Raw genomic sequence first — 24,897 nt, forward strand, 5'->3', positions numbered from 1 at the left:
GGGGAGAAGAAGGTGGAGGAGAATGTCTATAACTATGTAATTCCTGCCAAGGCACATAGGATGCTAGTACGATTTTTTTTTTCCTTCCCCCACATCGCTTTAACTTTCTCTCTTTCTCTCTCTCTTCCTATCTTCCTTTCTTTCTCTCTTTCTTTCCTACCTCATGTCATGGTTTCAGGACCACAGAAGCAGCTACAAATGCTAGAAGCAGGGATGATGCTTCAGCAGGAAACTATAACTATATTTTTAAGCCTTTTATGTCAGAAGTCCTAAAGACCTGATTATGACTTCACTCACTCCATTTGGCAATATTAGGGTTAACAGTGAAATGCACTACACTGCCTAGTGGTCAGATAATTACCTACTTATAACAAAAGGAAATTCTATTTATGGCAAATTAATTCTCTAAGCACTATCATGCTATTTTCTTCTCTACCCCAAGCAACAATTAGCTCTGGGGGTCCATAAAGCAGAAGATGGCCCCAATCACTCTGACACAAAATAATAAATAGATTTCTCCTGTTGCTGCAAGTCCCTAGTATCCTATTTGTGAAGAACAAGCTGTAAAGCTTTATTATTTCCCATAAAGTCTGAATAGTTTGAACACAGAGGAAATGCACATCAATATTTCCCCTTTTAACACATTGACCATGTAAGTTGTAAGCACTGGGCGAGTGGTCCCAATCAGAAAATTGGTCCTAACATATTTCAAACCCATAAAATTATCATTTTATTTTAATGAGCGTTAACAATAACTTGAGCTTAGAAATCATCTTTGAATATAGCCTCTAGTCAGGGAAAGGACCTGACTATCCACCCATTGGGTTTGGTTCGGCAAGCCAGAAAGGGCATGGTTCCCAGGCCATTAAAGTTCTTCAGACCTTTTCCTCTGCTTTATTTCATCCTGACACTACTACTTAGACTACAGAGTTTGGAAAAATCGGAAAACGATGTTCAGCACACCTAAAACATTCTTTTTTTTTTTTTTTTAAAGATTTTATTTATGTATTTGACAGAGAGAAATCACAAGTAGATGGAGAGGCAGGCAGAGAGAGAGAGGGAAGCAGGCTCCCCGCCAAGCAGAGAGCCCGATGTGGGACTCGATCCCAGGACCCCGAGATCATGACCTGAGCTGAAGGCAGCGGCTTAACCCACTGAGCCACCCAGGTGCCCCAACACCTAAAACATTCTTGGTAGATATATCGAGTGTCAAATATGGTCTTGACCTTCTCATAAATTAGTGCTATTTTTCTGGCTTATTCATAACTATTAGCTGATTTATTTACTAGAAGAGCCAATGAACAGAGCATGAAACTAAATGTACTCTTAGACTTGTTTTGCCAGTCATTCTGCTAATAATTTTACATAATTAAAGTTTCCTGTGCATATATATCTACTCATTCATAAATTGTTCTGAATAACTTTCTAGGATCTGAAAATATACCGGCGAGCAAAGTCCCTGTTTTCATGAAGATTACATTTTAGTGGAGGAGACAGGCTCTTAACCAATAGATCAATAAATACATAAAACAATCTCAGATGTCAGCTGAAGCAGGGAAAAGGAACAGAGAGTGATAGAATGACATTTTAGGTAAGGTGGTTGGAATGACCTTACTAAAAAAGCAGCTAGCCTTATACAGCATTTACTCAGAGGCAGGCAGTGCTCTGAATGCTGCGCTGACATTAACTCATAATCATTAACATTTCTATGAGGGTGGAGCTAGTCTTACTCCTCCTACTTGGCAATACAAAGATACAAAGAGGTCTCATAATTTGACCGCATCCAGAGCCTGAATTTGAGCCCAGTATGTTGGGATTCAAAGTCCATGTTCTCAACCATTTAATGGGATATGATCATCAATGGAGAGAAAGTTCCAGACACGAAAGAGACCCACTTAAATATTTCTAGTCAAGTGATTCTGATGCAAGAAGTTCCAAATTCTATCTTCCAAATGCATTATGCCACAGGTCAATCAATCAAAGAGCTTAACAAAAATTTGAGAGGCATTACAAAGCACTAAGAAAACAAAACAAAACAAAACAAAGCAAACAAACAAGGATAACAAACCAGAGCAAAAGGAAAAAACCAGTAGAAAAGCCATAACAACGGAGAATAAGACAAGGATTCCACAAGAACTCCACCCATGTGTTTTATGTCTGGGAAATATAACTCGGTACAGGTGCTGAAAGATATGTGTCAATCTTATTTTTATAAGGAGCAGCTAAGGAAGACAAACAGAATAAAACCATAAGTAATGAATTAATCTCTGTTTAATTGGTTTCCATATTGTATAACAATACATGTTTGACATTCTAGTTTAGGACCCAGAGATGCAAAAGTTCTTCTTTCTAAAACATATGGATATCAGATCATGAATAATTATTGAAATGAATGTTTACAAATAACTGTCTGTCTTATCCTTAAATAATGTGGAACAAAAAAACTCTTTCAAAGAAACCACACGGAGGTGTTTTACATGTCATTAGAAAATGTATCACTGATGGGGAGTGAGGAAGGCACAATTTGTGATGAACACCGGGTGTTGTATGAATCACTAAATTCTATACCTGAAACTAGTATTTCACTGTGTGTTAACTAACTGGAATTTAAATAAAAACCTAAGGGGGGGGGGAGAAAAAAAGAATATGTATCATTGAAAATGTCAGGCAACTGCTATACGAGATCCCAGTCAAGAAAGTCCTGTGCACTGATGCCAGGTTAAAATAATGATTTCCAGAATAATTTTCTACACTAGCCTGGGAGAGACTTTGAGCATATGACATACCCAAGTATAGAAGTAAGACTAGAACAAGCATTTATTTGTTTATTAAACATTAACTATACTGGACAATGCACCTCCTCCCCATCGCAGGTACAAATATATCAGAATCTTCTGTTCCCAGGTCACTGCCTCGGAAAACCCCAAGAAAACATGAAGCAAGAAAGTCATCACCATCAGGTCTTCTCATTATTAGATCCACCAAATAAAGTCTCCATAGAAAAAAAAGAAAGGACCATAGACAGGATCTGACAATTTGGATTCTTGGCAAGGTTTTATATCTTAAATATCTATGTGATCTTGAGCAAGTCACTTGAATCATTTTAGCTCAGCTCAACCCAGTTCCGTGAGGGTGAGGTGCCTACCTGTTTTGTACATCCTTCTTTTCTAAAAGATAAGCAAAGCACCTGGCGCATATCTTAGGAACTACTCAGTGTTTTGTAAATGAATGAAACACTTATCACCACCTACTGTGTTCCAGGCTGTTAACTGCAAAGTACACAATCTTCACCGGATGAAAAGTCTTGCCTACTCCTTAACGAGAGGAACTGGCTCAGTTGCCCAAAGAGTTATTCCCAGGTATCTTTCCAGCTTTCTTGTAATTGTGAGACTCTTACCAAAAGTTCCATCGTTGCCAAATGTAATATCCTCAAGGACAGTGACAAATAAAAAGCTGCTTCTGTAACACAGTGAATAATAAATAGAAACATCTCATATACAGGCTTTGAAATATTGATCCCATCATTTCTGAATGGAGTGTAAGAGAAAAATGAAAACAAGATGGAAAAAAAATATGTCATGTGATGGTTAATCTCACAATAGGCATAAACAATAGAATGTTGCCTGGAGTGTGATAATTGTGTTTAAAAGTAACAGGTTTGGTGTCATGACAACCAGTTAATTTGGTATATGGAGAAACACTGTTTTGGAGACAACAGAAAATGTAAGGAAATGTTTGAAATATTAACTCTTTTATGATATGTGGTTCTCTAAATTTCAGTTCCCTCTATGTGGATAATTATATGAATCGATCTCACAATGGTATAATATTCTACAAACAGAGCCCTGGTCATTTTTGATGGATACACTTTTTTTTTTTTTAAGATTTTATTTATTTATTTGACAGACAGAGATCACAAGTAGGCAGAGAGGCAGGCAGAGAGAGAGGGAAGCAGGCTTCCTGCGGAGCAGGGAGCCCGATGCGGGGCTCGATCCCAGGACCCTGAGATCATGACCCGAGCCGAAGGCAGCAGCCCTAACCACTGAGCCACCCAGGTGCCCCTGATGGATACACTTTGATGTGGGGTTTCTCAATCTCTCACTCCTGACATCTACTCAACTATTTGGGCACTGAGTGTTATTAAGAGGATATTAAACCAAAATGGCTTTTTTAAATTTTAAAACAATAGGTAAGATAGGTCATGGATACATGGAGAAGGAGGGCTCAGTCCTCTCAGGCTGCCCAGCACAGCAGTCATATTTCCTCTGCCTTCTGGGAGTTCCTGGGAGATCCTGTCAGAGTCTCCACCCGAGTTCTATAAAGCCATCCACTAACCCAAACTCTCCCAGGATATTTTCCAAAGGGCTCCATAGACCGGGGTGGAGGGGAAGTCCCTGAATTCCATAATCATAAAACATTGTAACGCAGAAGAAAAGCTGTGCTCAGCATAATGAGAATATACTCCTAATAGAGTATGTGAGAAAACATGCACATGTGTATGCATCTGACACACCGAGGTACAGGAATGTCGTTACAACAGGAGCACAATCATCTGGCTGTGTAAGGAAAGACAAGTTTGGCATCATACGCCATGATATAAAAAAGCAAAACCTGAGTGTCTGCAAATGGAAGGAATTTCTACGATAGCCCCTTGCACTCTGCAGACTTTCAAATGGATAACTGTACTCTAAATACAATCCAGACACAATTTGAAAGAAAATTTGCAAAAAATACAGTTAAGGTTGCCTCTGGTGATATTCACTAAGCAGAATAAATATAGGGGAGGAATAAATCTTTCCTCAAAATGTCACAGGTAGGAAAAGGAAAGCTTCAGAAGGCCGTAGGAAATTATAGGGATTTCACAAATAGCGTGTGATTAGAAATGGAGCAAACTCTAGGTGGTTCTAACAAATGAACGAGCTAATGGGAAACACACCACCTGGTAGAGCAAACAGATTTAGAAGGGCACTGCTACAAACGTAAATAGGAAGCTACTTCTGCTTCACTCAGCTTACAGCTTCCACACAGTATAAAGACTGAATTAATTTTTCCCCTCAAAACGAAAATGGCAATTCCTAACAATAAAGAGCATTTGAGTAACAAGTGCGAAGACTAAAGACACTTAAGAAATATTAGGTAAATATCAATATACAGTTGTATTTTTGGGTTTGTGCTGTTTTCTCCCAATCCTCCTTTGATGAGCTAAATTTGGGTTCTCCTTGCCTCTAATCTATCAATCTCTCTCTCTCTCTCTCTATATATATATATATGTATATATATTTATCATATACTAAATTTAAAATACCAATATTTCTTATAAAATTGGAAAGTTTCTATTTATAACAGTCTTCTGAAAAACTGATTATACATATATACATATGCACACACTGCCTGCGAGAGAGGTATGGTAAGGAGTATGGTTGCATTTTTTAATTTTAAAATCACCGATCTTCCCATCACCCCAAATTCTTTTTGCTTTCACCTTGCATGTCACCTTACCTGTCCCTCAGCCTGGCAGGTCATGTGCTAGCAAAATAGACACCAGCCATTCTGGGAATGGGCTTCTTATCTTGTTAAATGAACTTCATGGCCATAGTTGCTGTATTAGTTACCTATTGCTATGTAACAAATACGCCAAACTTAAAATCATAAACATTTGTTATCACACAGGTTTTCAGGACCAGAACTTGAGAGTGGCTTCACTGGGTGGTTTTGGCTCCATGTTTTCCAAGCTGTTGCATTCAAGTTCGAGTATCAGAATATATCAGAAAGCTCGACTGGGTCTGGAAGGTGTCTGTCTCCTAAGCACACTTTAGTGACTGTTGACAGATCTCAGAGGATCCCCTTCCAAGCTGACTCACACTGTTAAAGGAAGACCTCAGTTCTTGCTTAGGAGTCTCTTCAGAACTGTGTGAGTTCTCTCACAACTTGGTAGCAGGTTTTCTTCTCTTCAGAGCAGCTTCGTAACAAGCAAGCTGACTTCACCCAGAGAGAGTATGTAGTCGACTGAATGGTGACTCCAGAATGATATCTCCATGACCTAAGCCCCAGAATCTGAATGTGTACCTATTTGGAAAGAGGATCTTTGAGGATGTAATTAAGTTAAGGATCTTAAGACCTTGAGATCATTCTGGAATAGGGAAGGCCTAATGACAAGTGTCCTCATAGAGAAGAAAAAAAGACAGAGAATAGGGAAGACGGCCATGTGAAAATGGAGGCAAAGATTAGAGTTCTGTTGCTATAATCCAATAAATACCTGGAGCCACCAGAAGCTCGAAAAGGCAAGGATGGATTTCCCCTTAGAGTCCCCAAAAGGGGAAGAGTCCTGACTCCAGACCTCTGGCTGCCAGAATTATGAGAGAATAAAGTGCTATTTTAAGCCATCAAATTTGTGTTATTTTGTTATGGCAGCCCTAGGAAACAGAGTGAATTGAGAGAGAGAGTTAAAGATGGAAGCCGTAGTCTTTTTGTAACCTAATCTCAGTAATTCCTATTATTCTTCTATATTCTATTCACTAGAAAGGAGTCATTTAGTTCAGGCCACATACAAGGGGAGGGGAATTAAACTCTACCTCTCCAGGGGAGGAAAACCAAAGAACTCGTGGATGTATTTTTAAAACCAATAAAGTTCTTTCTCAAAATGACTTTTGAAGCTCTTCCCTTTCATCTGAGAACAAGATACCAGGAGGAAGCTGGAGCAAATGTCTGTCTGAGTCTTGAGGATGGTATGGGATTATTTTTTCTTAATTCCTACCTATCTATCTATGTAATTCCTATTACACTGTGAGTCGGGAAACCCAGACTCTAGTCTTGGCTCTGTCCTTTATCACATGGTAAATAAAAAATAAAAATTAAATAATCTTTCTGGGCCTCAGTTTCCTTAACTGTAAAATTAGGACGTCAGATAAGATAATCATTAAAATCCCTGTCAACTTCAGCAGCTGCGGCAGCAGCAGCATTATCTCTATTGGCTCCAAAAAGTAGACAATTAAGATTATACATATGTCAGAACTGAAATATAATATCCATACAAAGGAAGAACAGTTGAAAAAGTCAGAGGCTAGCTTGTTTTAGATATCAGGCAAGGCGAATTTTTTTAACCCTACAGTAAAGTACTTTCACTTTGCCAGCAATAAATTTCTCCTAGATAGCTTATGACTCTCAGCTCCATTACTCTCTGAGGGGTGGTGTTCCCCTGCCACCACAGGAGAAGTAGCCCTTTCCCTCTACTCTCCACCCTGTTGCCACTTTTTATTTTCCTCATATCTCTTGCCATGATCTGAGGTACTCTGCTCTTACGTGAATGTGTATAATAACTGCCTCTCTGTGCCAGGAACCTAAGATCTTAAGAGTACTCGAACCGTAGGTTTTTCACTATAGTTTTCTACATTCCAGAAGAGCACTCTAACTCTAAATAGGTACTCAGAAAACATTGACTGAATAAGTAAACGAGGTATGCTAAGCATTTTACAAGTAATAATGGGAGCATACACCTATATTATGTCTTACCCTGATAAAAAGTGGTTCTGCACCTTTACAAATTCACCCAAGGTAGATACGACTGTCCCCAGATGATTACAGATGAAGAAACTTAGGCTCAGAGGTTGAGGGACTTTACCAATCAAATAGAATATACTGGAATTAAGACCTCTCTTCAGACTTTCTACCTTAATGTTTAGCGTTCTCGCTCTCGACCCAAAATCCATCTTTAATTCTATAGGGAAGAACTCGGTTTCTTCAATGTTTTCAATTGGAACTACCTCTAATCAAGCCATAATGTAGTCTAATATTTAGTATTTGGGTTTGATAATTAATTGCAAGTATAATTAATACAGTTTCAAACAGCTAGGTGTTGCCCACTTTTTAATCAAATCATGTAGGTTAGTAATAGCTCAAGAAACATCTCAGCAATGGGGAGAAATCTTCATTTAACTCAGCATTCACTATTTATTTCAATAAATGTATTCTGCAATTCCTGTGCATTAACTACTGTGGCTCTGAGATTAACCTTTCCTGTTTGCTTGTGCCTGACCTCAAATTACTCAAAGCAATTCTGATGGCTTTAATTTATGAGAACACCTTCAAATATTCATCTTTTAAGTCCTGAAAATGATTATCCCTGCACAACAGTGGTTCTCTTTTTAATCTTAGCTGATAACTCTGATTAAACACATCCAAAGGCTGATTACCCCCACTGCGGTTAATGCCGGTGTCAGAGCTAACTACTTATTTCACAGCAAGAATTGCCTTCGAGAGCCCATTTACATTATTACCCAGAATTGATTTACACTGTTATTTCCTATTGATCACATAGGCAAAAGAAGGTATAGATAGTGTCCTCTGAAGGCCTGCTAAGATCTCAAATAACTCAAGCCAAGCACAAGCACTTATTCTATGCTCAGCTAGTAATACAACAAAGTAAACACTAGCTGCTTGCAAGATATCATTATTTTTAGAAGACAGCATTTACTATTAGAGTCTTTAGTTATTTCACCCCAAAGCCACTTGGAGATGGAATCTATGTTATCACAATGGGGAAAAGAAAAAGAAAAAAAGGCGGTGGGGGGCAGAGAGAAAATGAAAGAAAGTAATCTAAGTGTAGGTTATCTGGGTGCCATGTGGACAAGTTAAGCAAATTTTGCTCCTCCTGTACTTTCTTGCCCTGCTAGAGTCTGAGCAAGCAGCATGACTGGTGACAGGTAAATGGAGATGCTGGGGTGGTAGCAGTACTAGCTCTGCAGATTTCTGGAAACCTGGTTGGTTTCCTGCAGTGGCCGCTATGACTATCACAAAGAGGATGCCTTCATTAATTCCTCCAGTAAATATATATCAAAAGTCATGAGCTTGGTTCTGGATACTACATGAGATACTAAGGATACTGGGGGTGAATGAGACTGATAGGACTTCTTTCTTCTTAAACTGTTACTCTTTTTGAGAAGGCAGGCAATAAGCAAGGAAGCAGATATTCATGGTGAACAAGCCACAAAGCAAAAGAGCATGTCCGAGTTCTTGTCAAAGAAAGCCCTAATTTGCAACCCAAAAGGATGTCTATGTTGTGTAGCAAAACAGGACTAGGATAAGGGAATCAAAAGGCAAGGGTTCTGGTTAGGGTCTTTCCACTGTCTAGGTCAGTGATTGCTCAAGCTTGAGCTTGCACAGAATTCACTGGGAGAGTTTGTTAAACCACAAAGTTTGATTCAGGAGATCTTGGGTGGGGCAAAGGGATTTGCATCTCTGACAAATCCTCAGGTGCTCCAGGGACTGCATTTTGAGAACCACTACTCTGGTTTTTACAATCTTTCCACCCTTTTCACTTCCACATTCATCGAAAGGATTGCTAAGGAGATAAAATATATAAAACTGCTTAATATAAATGAAAGGGGTGGTAATTATGAAGAAATAGATTCAAATAGTAATTAAATGCCAAAAGCACTTAAGGAAAATGAGCCAATCAGAGTTGGTTTTAGGAGGAACAACCCCATGTCTCTCTTCAGGAAGGAAGATGGTTTTATGTTCTTCAAAAGCCATTTTTCTCTTTGTGTAATGTAAGTCATTTAATTATGGAAGGGGCTCATGAGGGCCCTCAGATCTCCATCAAAGTCTGATAGAGTCATATTCTTGACAGCATGCCCACTCCACTGCCTTCACAATCAGACACCTGCTGGTGGAGCCCAGGATGGCTGAAATCAGGTCACACATCGCAGAGAACTAACTCAGAACCATCTTATGAGTTACCTACTCTAGAAACTGAATTTACTCAGGACTACAGGCTCCCTTTCAGCATATTAGCTACCACCACTGGAGGGAGGAAGCAAGGAATAAGGATTTATTGCCTCAGACTTTAGTGGTTTGAATTAACTCTCCCTTCAGAGACTTGACTTATTCACTTTCCAGTTCTGACCCTACTGAGAAAAATGACCATTTTTTTTTTCAAGGTGGCCTTATAATTTGAAAGATTTAAAAGGCTTCAGATCATCCTCCCAAGGTGACGTTCTATTGGGGCAATGGAAGCAAGAGTTGTCACAAGAAATGGACGGCAGGTATTTTAGTCCCACTTTTGTCAGTAGGGATCTAAATCACATATGTTCAATAAAATTCAATAAATATTTAACCTCTCTGAATCACAGCTTCCTCCTTTATAAAAAAAAAAAAAAAAAAAAAAAGCGGGGCGGCGGGAGGGGGTTGCGGAATTGCCAAAGACCAGGAATTGGCAAAATCTTTCAGTAAGGGCCTGATAGTAAATGTTCCAGGCTTTCTAATCCTACATTTCCTGTCGCAGCTACTTGACTCTGTCCCATGAAAGCAGTTACAGACAATGTGCAAACAGATGCTGTATTCTAATAAAATTTTATTTATAAAAAACAGGCGGCCGACCTTGGCCAACAGCTGCCATAGACTCTAACCAGGTGACACTGAGTTACCTGCCATGCTCCTAACATGGACATAGTTTGTTACTGGGAGAAACAAATTTAACTCCTCTGTATCTGAATATTCCTTTGTGTTGAAAGAAAATACCATGACTTATCATATCACTTCCTCGTAGAAATTTCAAAAAGGACTGATGAGCTAATGTTTCAAAGTATTATGATTTCTTGAGGAAGGGCACAGGAGAAATATTAATTATTATCAACTCTACCTTTTAAGCTACTATCAACTGATTATTATTGTACCTAGGAATAGAATGAGGATTCTGATTCATATCATTCTATGATGTTTGAACATGCTGTACTATGGTCTCTTGTCCTATCGTTTCCTTTCAAATGATTAAGAAAAACCTAGGAGTTGGATGCTAATATTACTCTTTGATATCTTCCAAAGATTATATGGAAAGAATAAAAGAAACAAATCTCACCATTTTATATACAGATTTTAATATTTTTCCACTTATCATTCATGATTATTCAGCCTTAATGCCTAAAAATGGAGCATTCTCAAGAAATAGAAGAAGCATCTAAGCTATCCCAAAAATCATTAAATAAAGTTGATATGGTTTCTTTATTTCTATTTGGTCCACTCTGAGGAGAAGCACCACTAAAAGTAAATTCCTTAAACAAGAGATTTTGGAATTAGTTGTATGTTAAAATATGCTTTAAAAAAAATCCAATGGATAATTAACCCTAATTTTATCATTTCTCAGGGATATTAATATAAATTGTCTTTTTTACATTTGCCCATCACCAATTATCAACCAATCTTCCACCTTGAACAAGTAATTTCATTTAGCAGATGTTTCTCTAGTGCCCATTATATACAAGGAACTGATAGAAAGGTGGAAAGCTTGTATGTATAACAATAAAAAGTAGTGAAAAGTGCTCTCAGCATGTTAACAAGCTGTATTTATGAGTTTGAAGGAAAAAGAAAGTGCTTTTAGCTAAGTTGATAAGGAAGACTTGTTTCATGACAGAAGTGATATTTGAGTTGAGTCCAGAAGACAGGAAAGGGGCAAAGAGCTTTCCAGATGGCCCCAATACAGACCCTGTGTACAGGCAAACCAGTGTGAGCAATTCAGATCAGGTAAAAGCTTATTAGTGCAGGATATGGCAGTGAATCATGGAAGGCCAAAGGTCATCAGGCTAATAAGTCTGTGTTTAAAGAAAGACCCATCCAAGGATCTTGAGAGGAGTAGAGTTAGGTTTTTACCCATTCACTCAACAGATTTTAAGTCCCTATTATGCGTCAAACATTTCCCTAACCTGTATGGACACAGCAGTAAATGAAAAAGATGCAGGAAAAAAAAAAAATATCTGCCTTCATTTTCATAGGGGGAAACAGACAAAAAACAAAATCAGTAAATAAATGGTACCACATATTTGAAGGTTAAATACTACAGATAATCAGTTATAAATAAAGCAGAAAAACAATTATAAACAGGTTGGTTAGGGCAATACTGGAGGTTATATTTGAGCAAGGGTTTGAAGTAGGTGAGGGAGCAAGCCAGGTAGGTATGGAAAAGAATAGAATTCCAGGCAGAAGGAACTCTTAATGCGAATGCATTGCAGATGAGCAAAGCAACCTGTGTGAGCAAGGAAGAAGACAGAGGGAGATGATGTCCGAGATGTAAAGAGGGCCACATCACTTAGAGTCTTATAGACAATTGTGAGGATTCTGGACTTAGGAACATTAACCTACCAGCACCGGGAAAAATGCATTGCAGGAGGGAAAGAATTAGTAGAAGAAACATTTGTAAAGCTACTTTCCTGGTGAAAAGTTCTGAAACTATTCATTTGATCACTCATTCATCCACATTAATTCAGCACATATCCAGGAAACACTATACTAGATATTGACAATAAAACTGTGACTCCTGGAATAAACTTCTGCCACATGAAGCTGGCCCTCTGGTAGAATGATGACAGAATGAACAGAAAGGTTCCACATGTTGATAAGCTTCTAAAATGCTATAGAAGTCTAAATTTGATTATGAGTCTAATATTATAAAAGAGAAGGTCCCAAAAGGTCCAACTGTATAATCAGTCCTTAGTCTACCTCTTAAGTCATTTCTTAGCAATCTCCTTTAATGAAATACTTGCCAATATTCTGTCCACTCTTACAATTGCTTTTGAAAAGAACGATCGGATATTCTACATCAAAAGAAATCAAAACATCCAAACAATGAAGAATAAACTAAATCTGAGGCTTTTCTTTCCCCCAGTTATGATGAGTCACAGAATATAGACTACAAATATGATTAACTCAAATACAAGAATTTATGAACAGATTAATTTGGCAGCATAGAAGAAGCAAAGACCAGTCCAAAACTACCAAGATTGTCTGTAACCTAGACAATAGCGTTTTCCAAACAAATTGCTGATGCATGAAGATATTATCATTGGTGGCTGGATGACTGGCTTTAGTACCCCATAATGATAAACCTGCTGTCACAGAGGACAGATAGGAACTAGTTTCTGCTGTCAAACTGTCATGGAATTATTAAATATAGAGGGAGAAAATGACCCAAACAGTATGTAATGAGCTCCCTTTCATTCTTTCTCTACAAAAGCACATCTGTGGATTGTTAATGACTCTGAAATGGATGAACCAAATTGATGAGAAAGAAAAACATCTTTCAGAGATAGGAAAAGGGAAAATCAACACACACACAAAATGTTTATAAAATATAATTTAAAATATAAAGGCTTATGAAAGTACTGTGGAAAACTATAAAGTGTCATACAGATGTAAGCTATTATTATTCATTTCCATATTGCTTGGTTGCTTTCCTTGGTTTTCTTTGTTTCTAGTATAGATCACTAATCTTTTAAAATATAGAGAAATACCAAGACTTATTCACAAGTAGTCCATGTGTGTGACTTTCAGAAGGTGGCACTGCCATCCCAAGTCTAGTCCTTTCTATGGTGCTGGATGATTTTCCAATTTGATGTCCCCTGTGGGCTGTGCACGGTGACCTGAGTGTGTATAAGGCTCTCATTACTCAGTTCACACAGATTCTGTACCAAGTCCTGTGAACGGACTTTCATTAACTAGAGTCCCTGTGCCACAAAGACTCAGTTGGCCTGCGGGGCGCCCATAAAGCCACATCTTAGCTCAGAGATATGACTCAAACATGAAACGACTCAAGCACAGGTCTTGGTGTCATGATCTACATACCTCCCTCAATAACCCTAACTAAGCTGGACAACTTGGAGGGATGTCATATGGGAGCAAGAACATTAGACAGAATCATTGTGACATCAACTCACACACTAAAGCCACCATTTCATTTGGTCCTATTTGGTAATATTGAGGTTATCTGTCTTCGAAAATCTCAGAGTTAAAGAATTTCTTATTTGTGCTTTAATACATAAGAAAGAAAGTAGTAAAGCAGTAGGAAACCAGGCCTTATTCCTTAGTTTAATTTAAGGACAGACACAAGTCTGAAAGTAATCAATAATCTGCTTGTTCTCAGGGTGGATTCCGTTAGCTATATCACAAAGGTAGTACGGTGTTAAAAAGAAAAAAATGACCAATATTTGTAAACATAGAGACATATAATCCTGGAAAGGAAAATCACCGTTAGTACTCAGGTTTTCTAACTCAAAGGGAGAACTGTTTGAAACACCACTGTACATAAAGGACTTTATTTGACATAAATACACATTTCAAGTGGCAGTGAGGGGGACCTTTGGCACACGATTTGACTCTTTCACACAAGATAAAAACACTAAGGAAGAAAGAAAAGTGAGAAGACACTGAAGGAGAAATTAAATAGTAGATAAGTTGATATACATTCACTAGAACCCACTGTGAGAAATATAGAATGCAGTATTATAATGTTTATAAAGAAAAAATATCATTTTAATATATGACATTTACTATAAAATCTCAGACTTAAACATTCTCTAAAGTAATCTTTAAAATATAACACACTATCTTTCCACTCACACATACCCATAGGAAATTCATTCTTACATAACCTGTCTATACAGAGCCCAACAAGCATCTTACAGATTGTGTTATTATTTTTTATTCACATTTTCTCCACTGCAAAAAAAAAAAAGGAAAAACAAAAACTCACTTCAATCTTACATACAATGTATTCACAGGCCCAGGCAGTATCATAAGAAGCAGAAGAATAGAATAAACAACTAATTGGTGTACCAATTTCCAGATCAATGAACACCTTAACGGTGCAATGAAACCCTTTACCTCCACCTGCCAAGCCCTGAAGATTATGTGATTAAAAGATCCATGCCTTTAACCAGCTTCTCTCTCGGTATTTTTATTCCATACCACCCCCACTCAGCTGGCTAAATGACTAGGTAGACTAGGTAACAAGGTCAATCAAATGCAATACTTCTCTCTATTTAAATATAATGGAAATTTTGACCATTCCACATTCAAAGAGCAAATACATTCTCACACTGACAACCACATTCCATTGGCTTTTCCTGAGAGCAAAGTGTGACAGATGCCTTGGCTGTAATTGCCAATCAGCCTTTACATGGCAGCTGAAAACACAATACATCACTTTGATCTCCTTTGCTCTAAACACATCCACAATCAAGAAAACCTGAACAAGGAATAAGAAATTGGCATCATTTCCAAAAGCTGTCACTCTACAGCACTTAAATACTATAATGTATATTTTGCTCATATTTTTATTTCTCTGTTTCAGAAACACTCTGCCGAAGACCTGAACAAAAATATCACCTACACTCACAAATATATTTGAAGAACTATCTGGAACACACACTCTATTACCAAGTACAAAATCCGAATATAAGCACATTTAATTAAATATCACCACTACCATTTCCCTTTCCAGTTACACACTTGAGGGATAAAACCATATAAGCGTGCTCAGTGGATATGGAAACAGTGTTCACAAGAACTGTACTCACATTTTGCAGGCAGGTCATAGCCACATGTGATTTTTGCATGTCCAGTTTCACAGCCGTTCAGGTTACGACATTCAGCCAGTAAACAGGGGCCAGCTGCTCTGTGAATGCAGCCATCCACTAGGAGAGAGAGAGAAAAAGTTAGCTCATTTTTGTCCTTTTGGAAGTAAATGTAAAACCAGAAACAGGATGAGAAAAAGAACGCAATTTGTTTGTCTTGAAAATCACCGTAGTCTCAAGGATGAAAACCCATGATATCCAATCCTTTAAACACTGTTGTCGTGTGTGTGTGTGTGTGTTTGTATTGAGCAGAGGTAGAAGGGTTATAGAAGTCATGTAGTGTGCTGGTAAACATTAAACAACAGTATGTCTTGGGATGGGGGAATCCCTGATTTGTTGCCTTTTCTATTCTCAATTGTGTAAATATCCCCACTATGTCCAATTTCAAACTATTAACTTGAGGTCACTGAACACACGGTGCAAAAGAAATGCTAACAGTTCTGTCTCCCAAGATGGTAAGTATTGCCTCTAACATACCACAGGTTATAGAAGGAAAAGGTCAAGAAGAAAGTGAGAATAGCTCTCTAAAACACCCGTACTCACTCTAAAACTGAGAGTAGAATTAAAGTCATTAAAAAAAGAGCCACACCTCAGAGCTCCCCCTCCCCCAACAGCACGACACAAACACAGCTTGTGTCTTAGTAAATTCCCATAAAACCACCCTCACTTATCTGACAGGGACTAAGCCAAGAACTTCAGCTGTTCCGGCCCTCACTCCCCTACATAAACAGCTTCCTGCCTTTCACCAGTCTGAAGTCCCTTCAGTCCTCTGGCCTCTCATTCTTCCCTTCACGTCTGGCTTACACAGTGAGACTCGCCTTTATGAAAGCACAAATCTGATGCTGTTGGAAATTAAAACTTCATATGACTGGATGGGACAGGTGTGAGTGCACAGATGGAAGGCTCAAAGATCATATGCACTTACATTAGGAAATTGAAAACTTGGGTTCTTAGTTGTTGTTGAATGGGCCCCTTGGAATGAAAGGAAATGCAAGATTGCTAAATGAAGGGTAAAGAGACAAAAAGGGGGAGAGTAAGAGTCAGCTGGGATGTGAAAATAAAGCAAGGTATTAGAGGTCAGAAGATGTCCCCCTCTCTCCACCGTCCACACCACCATGAAATTGACCCAGAGAATCTTCAACGTTCCAATCCTCATTCTTTCACTGTTCAGTCATGCACATACTCACACCTACAATTTTTCTCTTCCAAAAAAACCTTAATAAATTTTGTTCAAACCTTTTCACATAGCAATTCTACTTAAAAAAAAAAAATTTCTATGGAATAATTAACACAAGTGCAAAAGCTTTAACTCTAAGAATGTCAGAGTTGTTTATAATAGGGGAAACTTGGAACTTCTCAAAGGAGAAGTTAGATAAATCAAAATCCATCAGTGCAATATTATTATGCAGCTGCTAAAAAGAATGGGCTAACTCTCTATGCAACTAGTCCTAAACATGGAAAGATTTTGAAGGGAAATGTCAGGTTTAGAAGAGTATATAAATCATATAGTCACAATTTTGCTTACAAAGTTTTACACACACAATTATACAAAGATACATACACATACATACACACACATATATGCACCCCCAAAATATACTAAAATATAAAAAGTGATCATGAGATGGGAAACAGAGGGTGAGACTTTTAGGAAAAAAATCAGGTCCTGGGCACCTGGGTGGCTCAGTGGGTTAAGCCGCTGCCTTCGGCTCAGGTCATGATCTCGGGGTCCTGGGATCAAGTTCCGCATCGGGCTCTCTGCTCAGCAGGGAACCTGTTTCCCCCCCCCTCTCTCTCTGCCTGCCTCTCCATCTACTTGTGATTTCTCTCTGTCAAAATAAATACATAAAATCTTTAAAAAAAAAAAATCAGGTCCTAATTTATGTTTGAATTTTTTTATAAGAGTTTCAAGAGAATTATTTTGTTTTATTTTATTTTATTTTATGAGAAAAGTATTTTAAATTGAACATTTTTTTTCTTGGCAAAGAGAATTAGTTACTTAGTTTGAAATGGATGATTAAAATAGGATTTGCTAGTGTATTTAATCACATGCTGTCAAATATTGTCTGCATTATTTAGATTGCAGTATAATGCAGCTTGTAGATATCTAATTCTCAAAATCTTCATGTTATACCAGCATTCATGACTGTATTAGAGCGACTGAAAAGCTATTTAATAATGACTTCAGCTTAAATTTATTGAATGCGTCTATATGCCAGCCACCATTCTCAGGACAACTCTACCAGCAGATTCTAATTTTATCATTTTCATTTTAGAGAAGCTTAGAAGATGTTAGTAACCTACCAATGTTCACAAAATATTGGCAATGTGATTCAAAACCTTAGGTTTGTCTGATAGAGCAACCATACTGTGACCCACTGTAATTCACTGCCTTCAGGACCGAAATCCAGGCCATTTTACCTCAATCCTTGCATGTGGCATGTTGAAGCACCATATTACATGGCCTTTCAGTTCCCATCAGTTCTACTTATGAGTTGTAACGGTCATACCATCAGGCACAGATTTCAAATGTGCAGTTTTGATGAGTATATAAAGGTATATATTCATGTATACTCATGTAACCACGATACCAATAAAGATGCAAAATGTTTCCAAGAACCCAAAAAGTTCTCTTGCGCCCTTTCAATCCAATTTCCCTTCTCACCCCACAGAGAGAATGCCTTTTCTGATTTCGACCATCCTTGCTAAGTTTTGCCCATTATATAATGTCAAACTTCATAAAAGAGATAGAAGGTTGAGGTTTGCTTCTTTTACTCAGCTTATTTCTGAGATTCATCTGTACTGTTGCATGCAGTAGTACTTCATTTCTCTTGATCCCCAAGTACTATTCCACGGTTGAAAGCACCATAATTTCCTTGTCCATTCAACTATAAATATTTACAGTTTTTAGCTATTGTGAATAAATCTGCATACTTTACAAGTCCTTTTGTAACTATATATTTTTATTCCCATTGTAAAAATAACTATTAATAAAATTGCTGGGTCAGTATATATTCTACTTTATAATGAACTAATATGCAGTTTTCCTAAATGATTATACCAGTATACATGTAGACCCAGCAAAGTCTGAAAGTTCAAGATTTTTTTTTAAGATTTTACTTATTTATTTGACAGACAGAGATCTGCCAAATAGGCAGAGCAGCAGGCAGAGAGAGAGGGGGAAGCAGGCTCCCTGCTGAACAGAGATCCCGATGTGCAGCTTGATCCCAGGACCCTGAGATCATGACCTGAGCCCAAGACAGACGCTTAAGCCACTGAGTTATCCAGTTGCCCCAAGAGTTCAAGTTTTGGCAATACCTTGGTGTTGTCAGTCAGCCTTTTTAATTTTGGCAATTCTTAAAGGGGTATCTCATTGTGATTTCAATTTGCATTTCCCTGATGATTAGTGATGTTAAATATCTTGCCAAGTGCTTCTTGGTCCTTCATATATATTCTTTTTGGAAGTGTCTGCTCATGTCTTTTGCTAATTTTTATTGTCTTTTTATTATTAAGTTGTGTTAAATCTGCTATTAGTTCCATCCAATTTTTCTTTTTAATTTCAGAGATTTATTTTTTAGATCTTGATATTTCCCTTGGTTGTTTTTCTTACAGTTTTCCTCCCTGATTTTTCCCATCTTCTCACCCACCATTTCCCACCTTTTCATGTAAATGCCTTCTCAGATTCTGCATAGTGATTTTAACATCCTGTCTGACAACTCCAGTATCTATGTTATCTATGAGTTTGTTTGTATTGACTGATATTTCCCGTGACTCTGGGTCACATTTTCTTGTTCCTTTGCATGCCCAGGAATTACTGATGGTATATAAACACTGTGAATATGCTGTAAAGATTTTAAATTATATTTTCTTCCTCCAAACAGCATTGTAGTTTGCTCTGGCAAGCAGATTACTGCCAGGTAACACGGAGATGTAAGTTTAGGCTTTGTTAAGGCAAGTTTATTCCAGTTCTTTCCCTTACTCCTAGGAGATGGTCTTCACGCCCAAAGAATGAACCTTCCAGAGCTTCAATGGAAAACCCAAGTGTTTGTCAATTCCTTCTAACTCAGGGGAACTAAAACTCTAAACTCTATATCCCTGAAGTGAGAAACTGAATGTTCTGCTCTTTCATCCTTCTAGCTCTCGTTTTCTTCCTGGGCTCCTTGGACTCTTTATCTGTACATGTACAGTTTAAGGCTCTGCCAAAGATCACAGGTATTCATTTACAGATTTCAGGGCTCCCTCCTCTGTGACCCTCTCCCTTCAGGAATCTTAATTTGAATTCCTAGTCTGACAACCTTGAAGTCAGTCCTATGATTCCTAAAGCCAGTAAATCTACTGTTTTTCCCTTGAGCCCTATCAGCCACTTCCCATGTGGGGCATGGGGGGACCACAGGGTCAAAGCCATTTAAATGTGAATCTCATCCAGTGTCGTTTTCTTCTTTCCAAGGTAGAATCCTTTTCGGTTTCAGCTTGCTTTTAATTGCTCTCTAGTGCCTATAAACACTTTCTGTCATTGCTTTTATATTTTTGTCAAGAATTTTAAATTACTATTGGTAGGAAGTCTACTCTGATACAAGCTAGTCTGTCATTATCAGAAGCTGGAAGTATACACTGCATTTTCTATTGGCTAAAACATGGTATCATATTATTTTAGAGCTATATGTGGCCTTTGGAAAAAGTACATGGGAGAAAAAAGAAAATGGTATTATCTATTGAATCAATCTGTACTTGAGAGTGGGTTGTTTTGTCTTTGAAAGACAAAAAATAAATAATGTCTCTACACGTACAAAATCAGTATGAGATCTTAAAATTCTCTAACTTATTGTCAATTCTTTTGCTCGACTTATTTTTCCTAAAATGCAAATCTGATTTCATCACTTCCATACTAAACTAATGTTTGTTTTTTCCCATATCTTACATTATAAAACCCTTAACTATAAATTATGGTCTTTTAGACACTTCACAAATGTGGTTCCAGCTTAACCTCCCAACCTCACATCATCCCACTCTCACTCCCTTGGCATCATGTAATCTGACACATCTAAATCCCTGCCATTCCCTAAACACAAGCCGACTTCCTTTGCAAAGTGTCAGAATATCCAGCTACCCCTCCCCTGTTTCCTGCCTAGCAAGGTCTTGCTCATTGTTCAACTTCCAGTTGCAATGTTACCTCCTCTAAAAAGCCATTCACAACATTTACAGTCCACAATAATGTCTTGTTATGTTCCCACATTCTGGCATGTACCCTTATTTTCATACTTATAAATTGTTTTATAGTTATTATATAAACACAGCAGACTGGTTATATGCTAAAAAGTCTCTACTGCTTTAGTCATTCAGCCATTCAGCTCCAGTTATATGTTAAAAAGTCTCTACTGCTTTAGTCATTCAGGGTACAGGAGGTGGCTTACTCTTTTCATATCCCTAGTTATCTTTTTTCTTTTTTTTAAGATTTCATTTATTTATTTGAGAGAGAGAGAGAAAGAGATAACACAAGCAGGGGGAGCAGCACAGAGAGAGGGAGAAGCAAGCTCCTGGTGAGCAAGGAGCCCAACATGGGGCTCCATCCCAGGCCCCCAGGATTACGACCTGAGCTGAACTGACTGAGCCACCCAGGAGCCCCTATATCCCTAGTTATCTTAACAACTGACTTTTTGTAAGAACTGACTTTTGTAAGTTGAATTAAATGCAAGTAAATTTGGGACGAAAACTAGTGTAGTTTTTTTGTTTTTTTTTTTTTTTTTTTTAAATACTAAAGAAGTAATCAGGCTAGTTAAATCCAAAGAACCAGAAATGGAAAAGCAAAGTTAAATACAGAGTCACAATGTGGTCACAAATCTAGTGGCGAGCTTCCATATTAAAAGTGTTAAGAATTCACTGAATCTGAAAATTTACCCATTTCCCTTGGCTCTGATGCAGCCTACCAGAAAATCTGTGCCTTTTCCTTCTCTTGGGGTCAGCCTAAAAAGGCATCAGGCTGGGTAGTGGCAAGATGTGAGATGTAACACAGCAGCACTTTTTCTATTTCTCCCACCCCCAGCCCCCAGGTGGGAGGGGATAGCGGACCACCAGTCAGCATTTACACCATCATAAAAGGTATTCAGCCTGACCCAAAATGTCTAAATCCGATTACAACCAAAAAACAAAAACAGAAACCAACCAAACAAAAAACCCAACACCAAAAGTCTAAATGAAAAATGAAAGTTGAGCACAATTTTCCAGGGAGCAATAAGACTACTGATGCCTCTTTACCCTATAAAAGAAATATTCACAGAGGGGAAAAAAAAACAAAAACAAATGATGACTAAGCTCCATAACTAAATATTTACTGAAGTCCACTTATTTTTCTTTCTGGTTATATAGCTAGAAAGCAACTCCCAGCTTCTCTTGTAGTGAGGTTATGTGAGGTCATGAGTTTGAATTCTATTCAAAGGAGTATCAGTAAAAATGATGTAACTACTTCTGTGTCTAATCCCTAAAACTAGGACACCCAGCCTTCCACATCATCTTCTGTTGTCTGCATGCATTCCTCCATGAAGACTTTAATTCCCCATGAGATGGTACAGCCTCTAAACAGAAAATGCCTGAATCCCTAAATGTCTGTGTGGAAGCATCACCCCCACTTCCCATACTGCACTGTCAATCCAGGGATAGGCAAAAGTTTATTATGCAAAACCTCTGAGATCTGGGGGTATTATAGTAGTTTGCCTTGGCTGATACTTTTACTTCAACTGTAAATACTCCAATGATAATTTTCATTCAGCTTGATTGCTGTTTTTTAAACTTATATGCAAAAAATTCTTTAGATTTTACCACTAGAATGAACACATTATCTTAACCAAGTTCATTTTCTTTGGTATGCCTTGGAGTTCTTAATCATGCCAGACACTGAGGATTCCGTGAACCCCAAACCAGCCCGTCCTATTCATTCAAATAGTTGTTCCTCTCACTTTGTGATTGAAACCAGACTAATAGAAGATAAAGGTTGAGGACTGCCTAAAAAACTGTCTGTGGTATGATCAGCTAGGAATGGAGTGAACACTGAGGTCACTCATAGAGCTGCTCTTCGTTAGGGCTAAGAGGAGTTTAGCTGCATCTTCTTCCAAAAACCAGATTTTCTGCTGCACTGAAAAACCTGCCTTTACTATCCTGACACCAGGGCCAAAATGCTTGCAGGCAGATGGTTAACTAAGGCAAGGGCCTTTGACTCCTGGCATATTTCCTCCAGTTATCTAACAACATCTAAATCCAGAAGAATTCAGCCTATTAATTATGCCATCTTGGGTAGGTTTCCTTCCACCATAGCCTAGAGAATTTGACTGTCTCCGGATAGGGTAGCTAGATGGATTTCTGTTGTGCTTGAGGGGGGATTATTTTTTTACTTTTGTCCAGTAGTACCTTGGGGTGTAGAGTTTGAGTATGTTTTTACAGGACTGTCTTAATCCACTAATTTAAATAGCTAAAATAAAGACAAAAGAGTTGGGACATGAAACCACATCAATTTTTCTGACCTAAGATTTATTTTACCCCATACATTCCACCCTGCCTTTTTTGGCCTTCCTCAGGTAAAGTTCCCCATTTTACAAAGAGATGAACAAGTTGATACTGAAAATAGGAAAGAAAAAGCAAGTCACAAAGCACTGAACAGGAATCCTTCAGATACAGTGGACTGGTAATTCCTGCCTTTAACTGTAAGAGCTAGCAAAAAACAAAACAAAACAAAACAAACAAACAAACAAAAAAAAACCAGGGAAGATTTCTAAATATGTTTTGAAAAATATTAAACACATTATATAGCAAAATCTAGTTATTTTATAAATTGGCCCTATGACAAATTTTTAAACGGTTTTTAACAAGGGGGATTTTGAAGTTCTTAGATCTGTACATATTCATTTAATCTTCTTTTGTAAATAAAAGACAGTAACTTAATCTAAAAGCAGCTGCATGAATCACATTAGCCTGAAAAACAAGAGACTCTCCCATTGAATATATCTTTTAGAAGAAGCCCAAGAGAATACAAGAGTTCTTTCCAAATCAAATCAACATAAATTTATTAAACAAATACCTCACACAAAGCATTCCGCAAGAAGCTGTGAAGAAATCAAATGATGGTAATAATATGTCACATCTTTTGTGGATTTACCATGCGCCTTCTGATATGTTAAGTGACTTGCAAGCTTTCCTTGTTTAAGAGACAGTGCTGCAAAGTGGGAAGGAGGATGGTTCTAGAGTGAAAAGGCAGAGGTTTGTGTCCCAGTGCCACCATTTTAGCTCCCCATACTTTGATTTTTTTCCTCTGCAAAACAGGGACCCTTATAGGACCTCTCTTCAAAATCATACGGCTTTTGTGAGCAAATGAGTTATTACATAACAGCCATCTTGAATAATGCTTGGTTTGTAGCAAGCAAGCAGTAAATGTTGGTTATGTTATTACATTTAATCATCATAGACTTCTTGACAGGTAAGCTCTATTAGAATGACTACTTAACAAAAGATGTTTAGGAGTTAGTGCGAGATCACAAAGAAGCTAGGCTCAGAATCCAGGTTTGCTCAAACTTTATATTCTTTTTTTTTTTTAAGATTTTATTTATTTATTTGACAGAGAGAAATTACAAGTACACTGAGAGGAAGGCAGAGAGAGAGAAGGAAGCAGGCTCCCTGCCGAGCAGAGAGCCCGATGCGGGACTCGATCCCAGGACCGTGAGATCATGACCTGAGCCGAAGGCAGCAGCTTAGCCCACTGAGCCACCCAGGCGCCCCCAAACTTTATATTCTTAATCCTTACTCTCTTTTACTGCCATTCATGCAAAGAAGTACAATCATGGTCCCTTTACTTGGGACGCAAGTGAAGAGGACAGACAGGCTCAGAACCATGTTTTCACTGAAATAAAAAGTAATCAGCAATATAGAGAATATCATAGTTATGGAGAGTATATCTTTTTTTCTTTCTTCTTTTTTTTTTTTTTAAGATTCTTTTTATTTATTTGACAGACAGAGATCACAAGTAGACAGAGAGGCAGGCAGAGAGAGAGGAGGAAGCAGGCTCCCCACTGAGCAGAGAGCCCGGTGTGGGGGCCCGATCCCAGGACTCTGGGATCATGACCCGAGCTGAAGGCAGAGGCTTTAACCCACTGAGCTACCCAGGCACCCCGAGAGTATATCTTTTAATAGACCAAAAAATTAGAGGAATAGATCACATGTTAATATATTAGTTTTTATAAGTCCTTTGACAAAATGACCACATATTTCACTCTCAAAGCAATCTTGCAAGATGGTCCTGGGCTTTATACTTTTCCCATTTTATATAGCTGAGGAAATTCAATCAATGCAAGAGTAAATGTCTAATGTCATCCACCTGTTAAGTGGCAAATATGAATTTAAGTTTCATTGCTCTTGAAGTCTGGCCAATATCACCTGGGAAGCTTGGGGAAAAAAAAAAAAAAGTGGATTCCTAGACCCAACCTCAAATCTAGAAAATCAGTCTCCCTAGCAGTGGAGC

General features: G+C 38.0%; 1 protein-coding gene across 7 annotated transcripts in view; it reads right to left on the reverse strand.

Annotated features, from left to right (window-relative positions):
• Positions 1 to 24,897, reverse strand: part of MACROD2 (mono-ADP ribosylhydrolase 2) — a 1,944,634-nt gene that overhangs the window by 1,244,835 nt on the left and 674,902 nt on the right. For all 7 annotated transcript variants that reach the window (XM_082743694.1, XM_082743700.1, XM_082743702.1 and 4 more), the window contains exon 5: positions 15,342 to 15,458. In XM_082743694.1, the coding sequence (XP_082599820.1) occupies positions 15,342 to 15,458 (117 nt within the window). The remainder of the gene's footprint in view (positions 1 to 15,341; positions 15,459 to 24,897) is intronic.

This window comes from Mustela nivalis (assembly GCF_964662115.1).
Source record: "Mustela nivalis genome assembly, chromosome: 8".
Classification (NCBI taxonomy): domain Eukaryota; kingdom Metazoa; phylum Chordata; class Mammalia; order Carnivora; family Mustelidae; genus Mustela; species Mustela nivalis.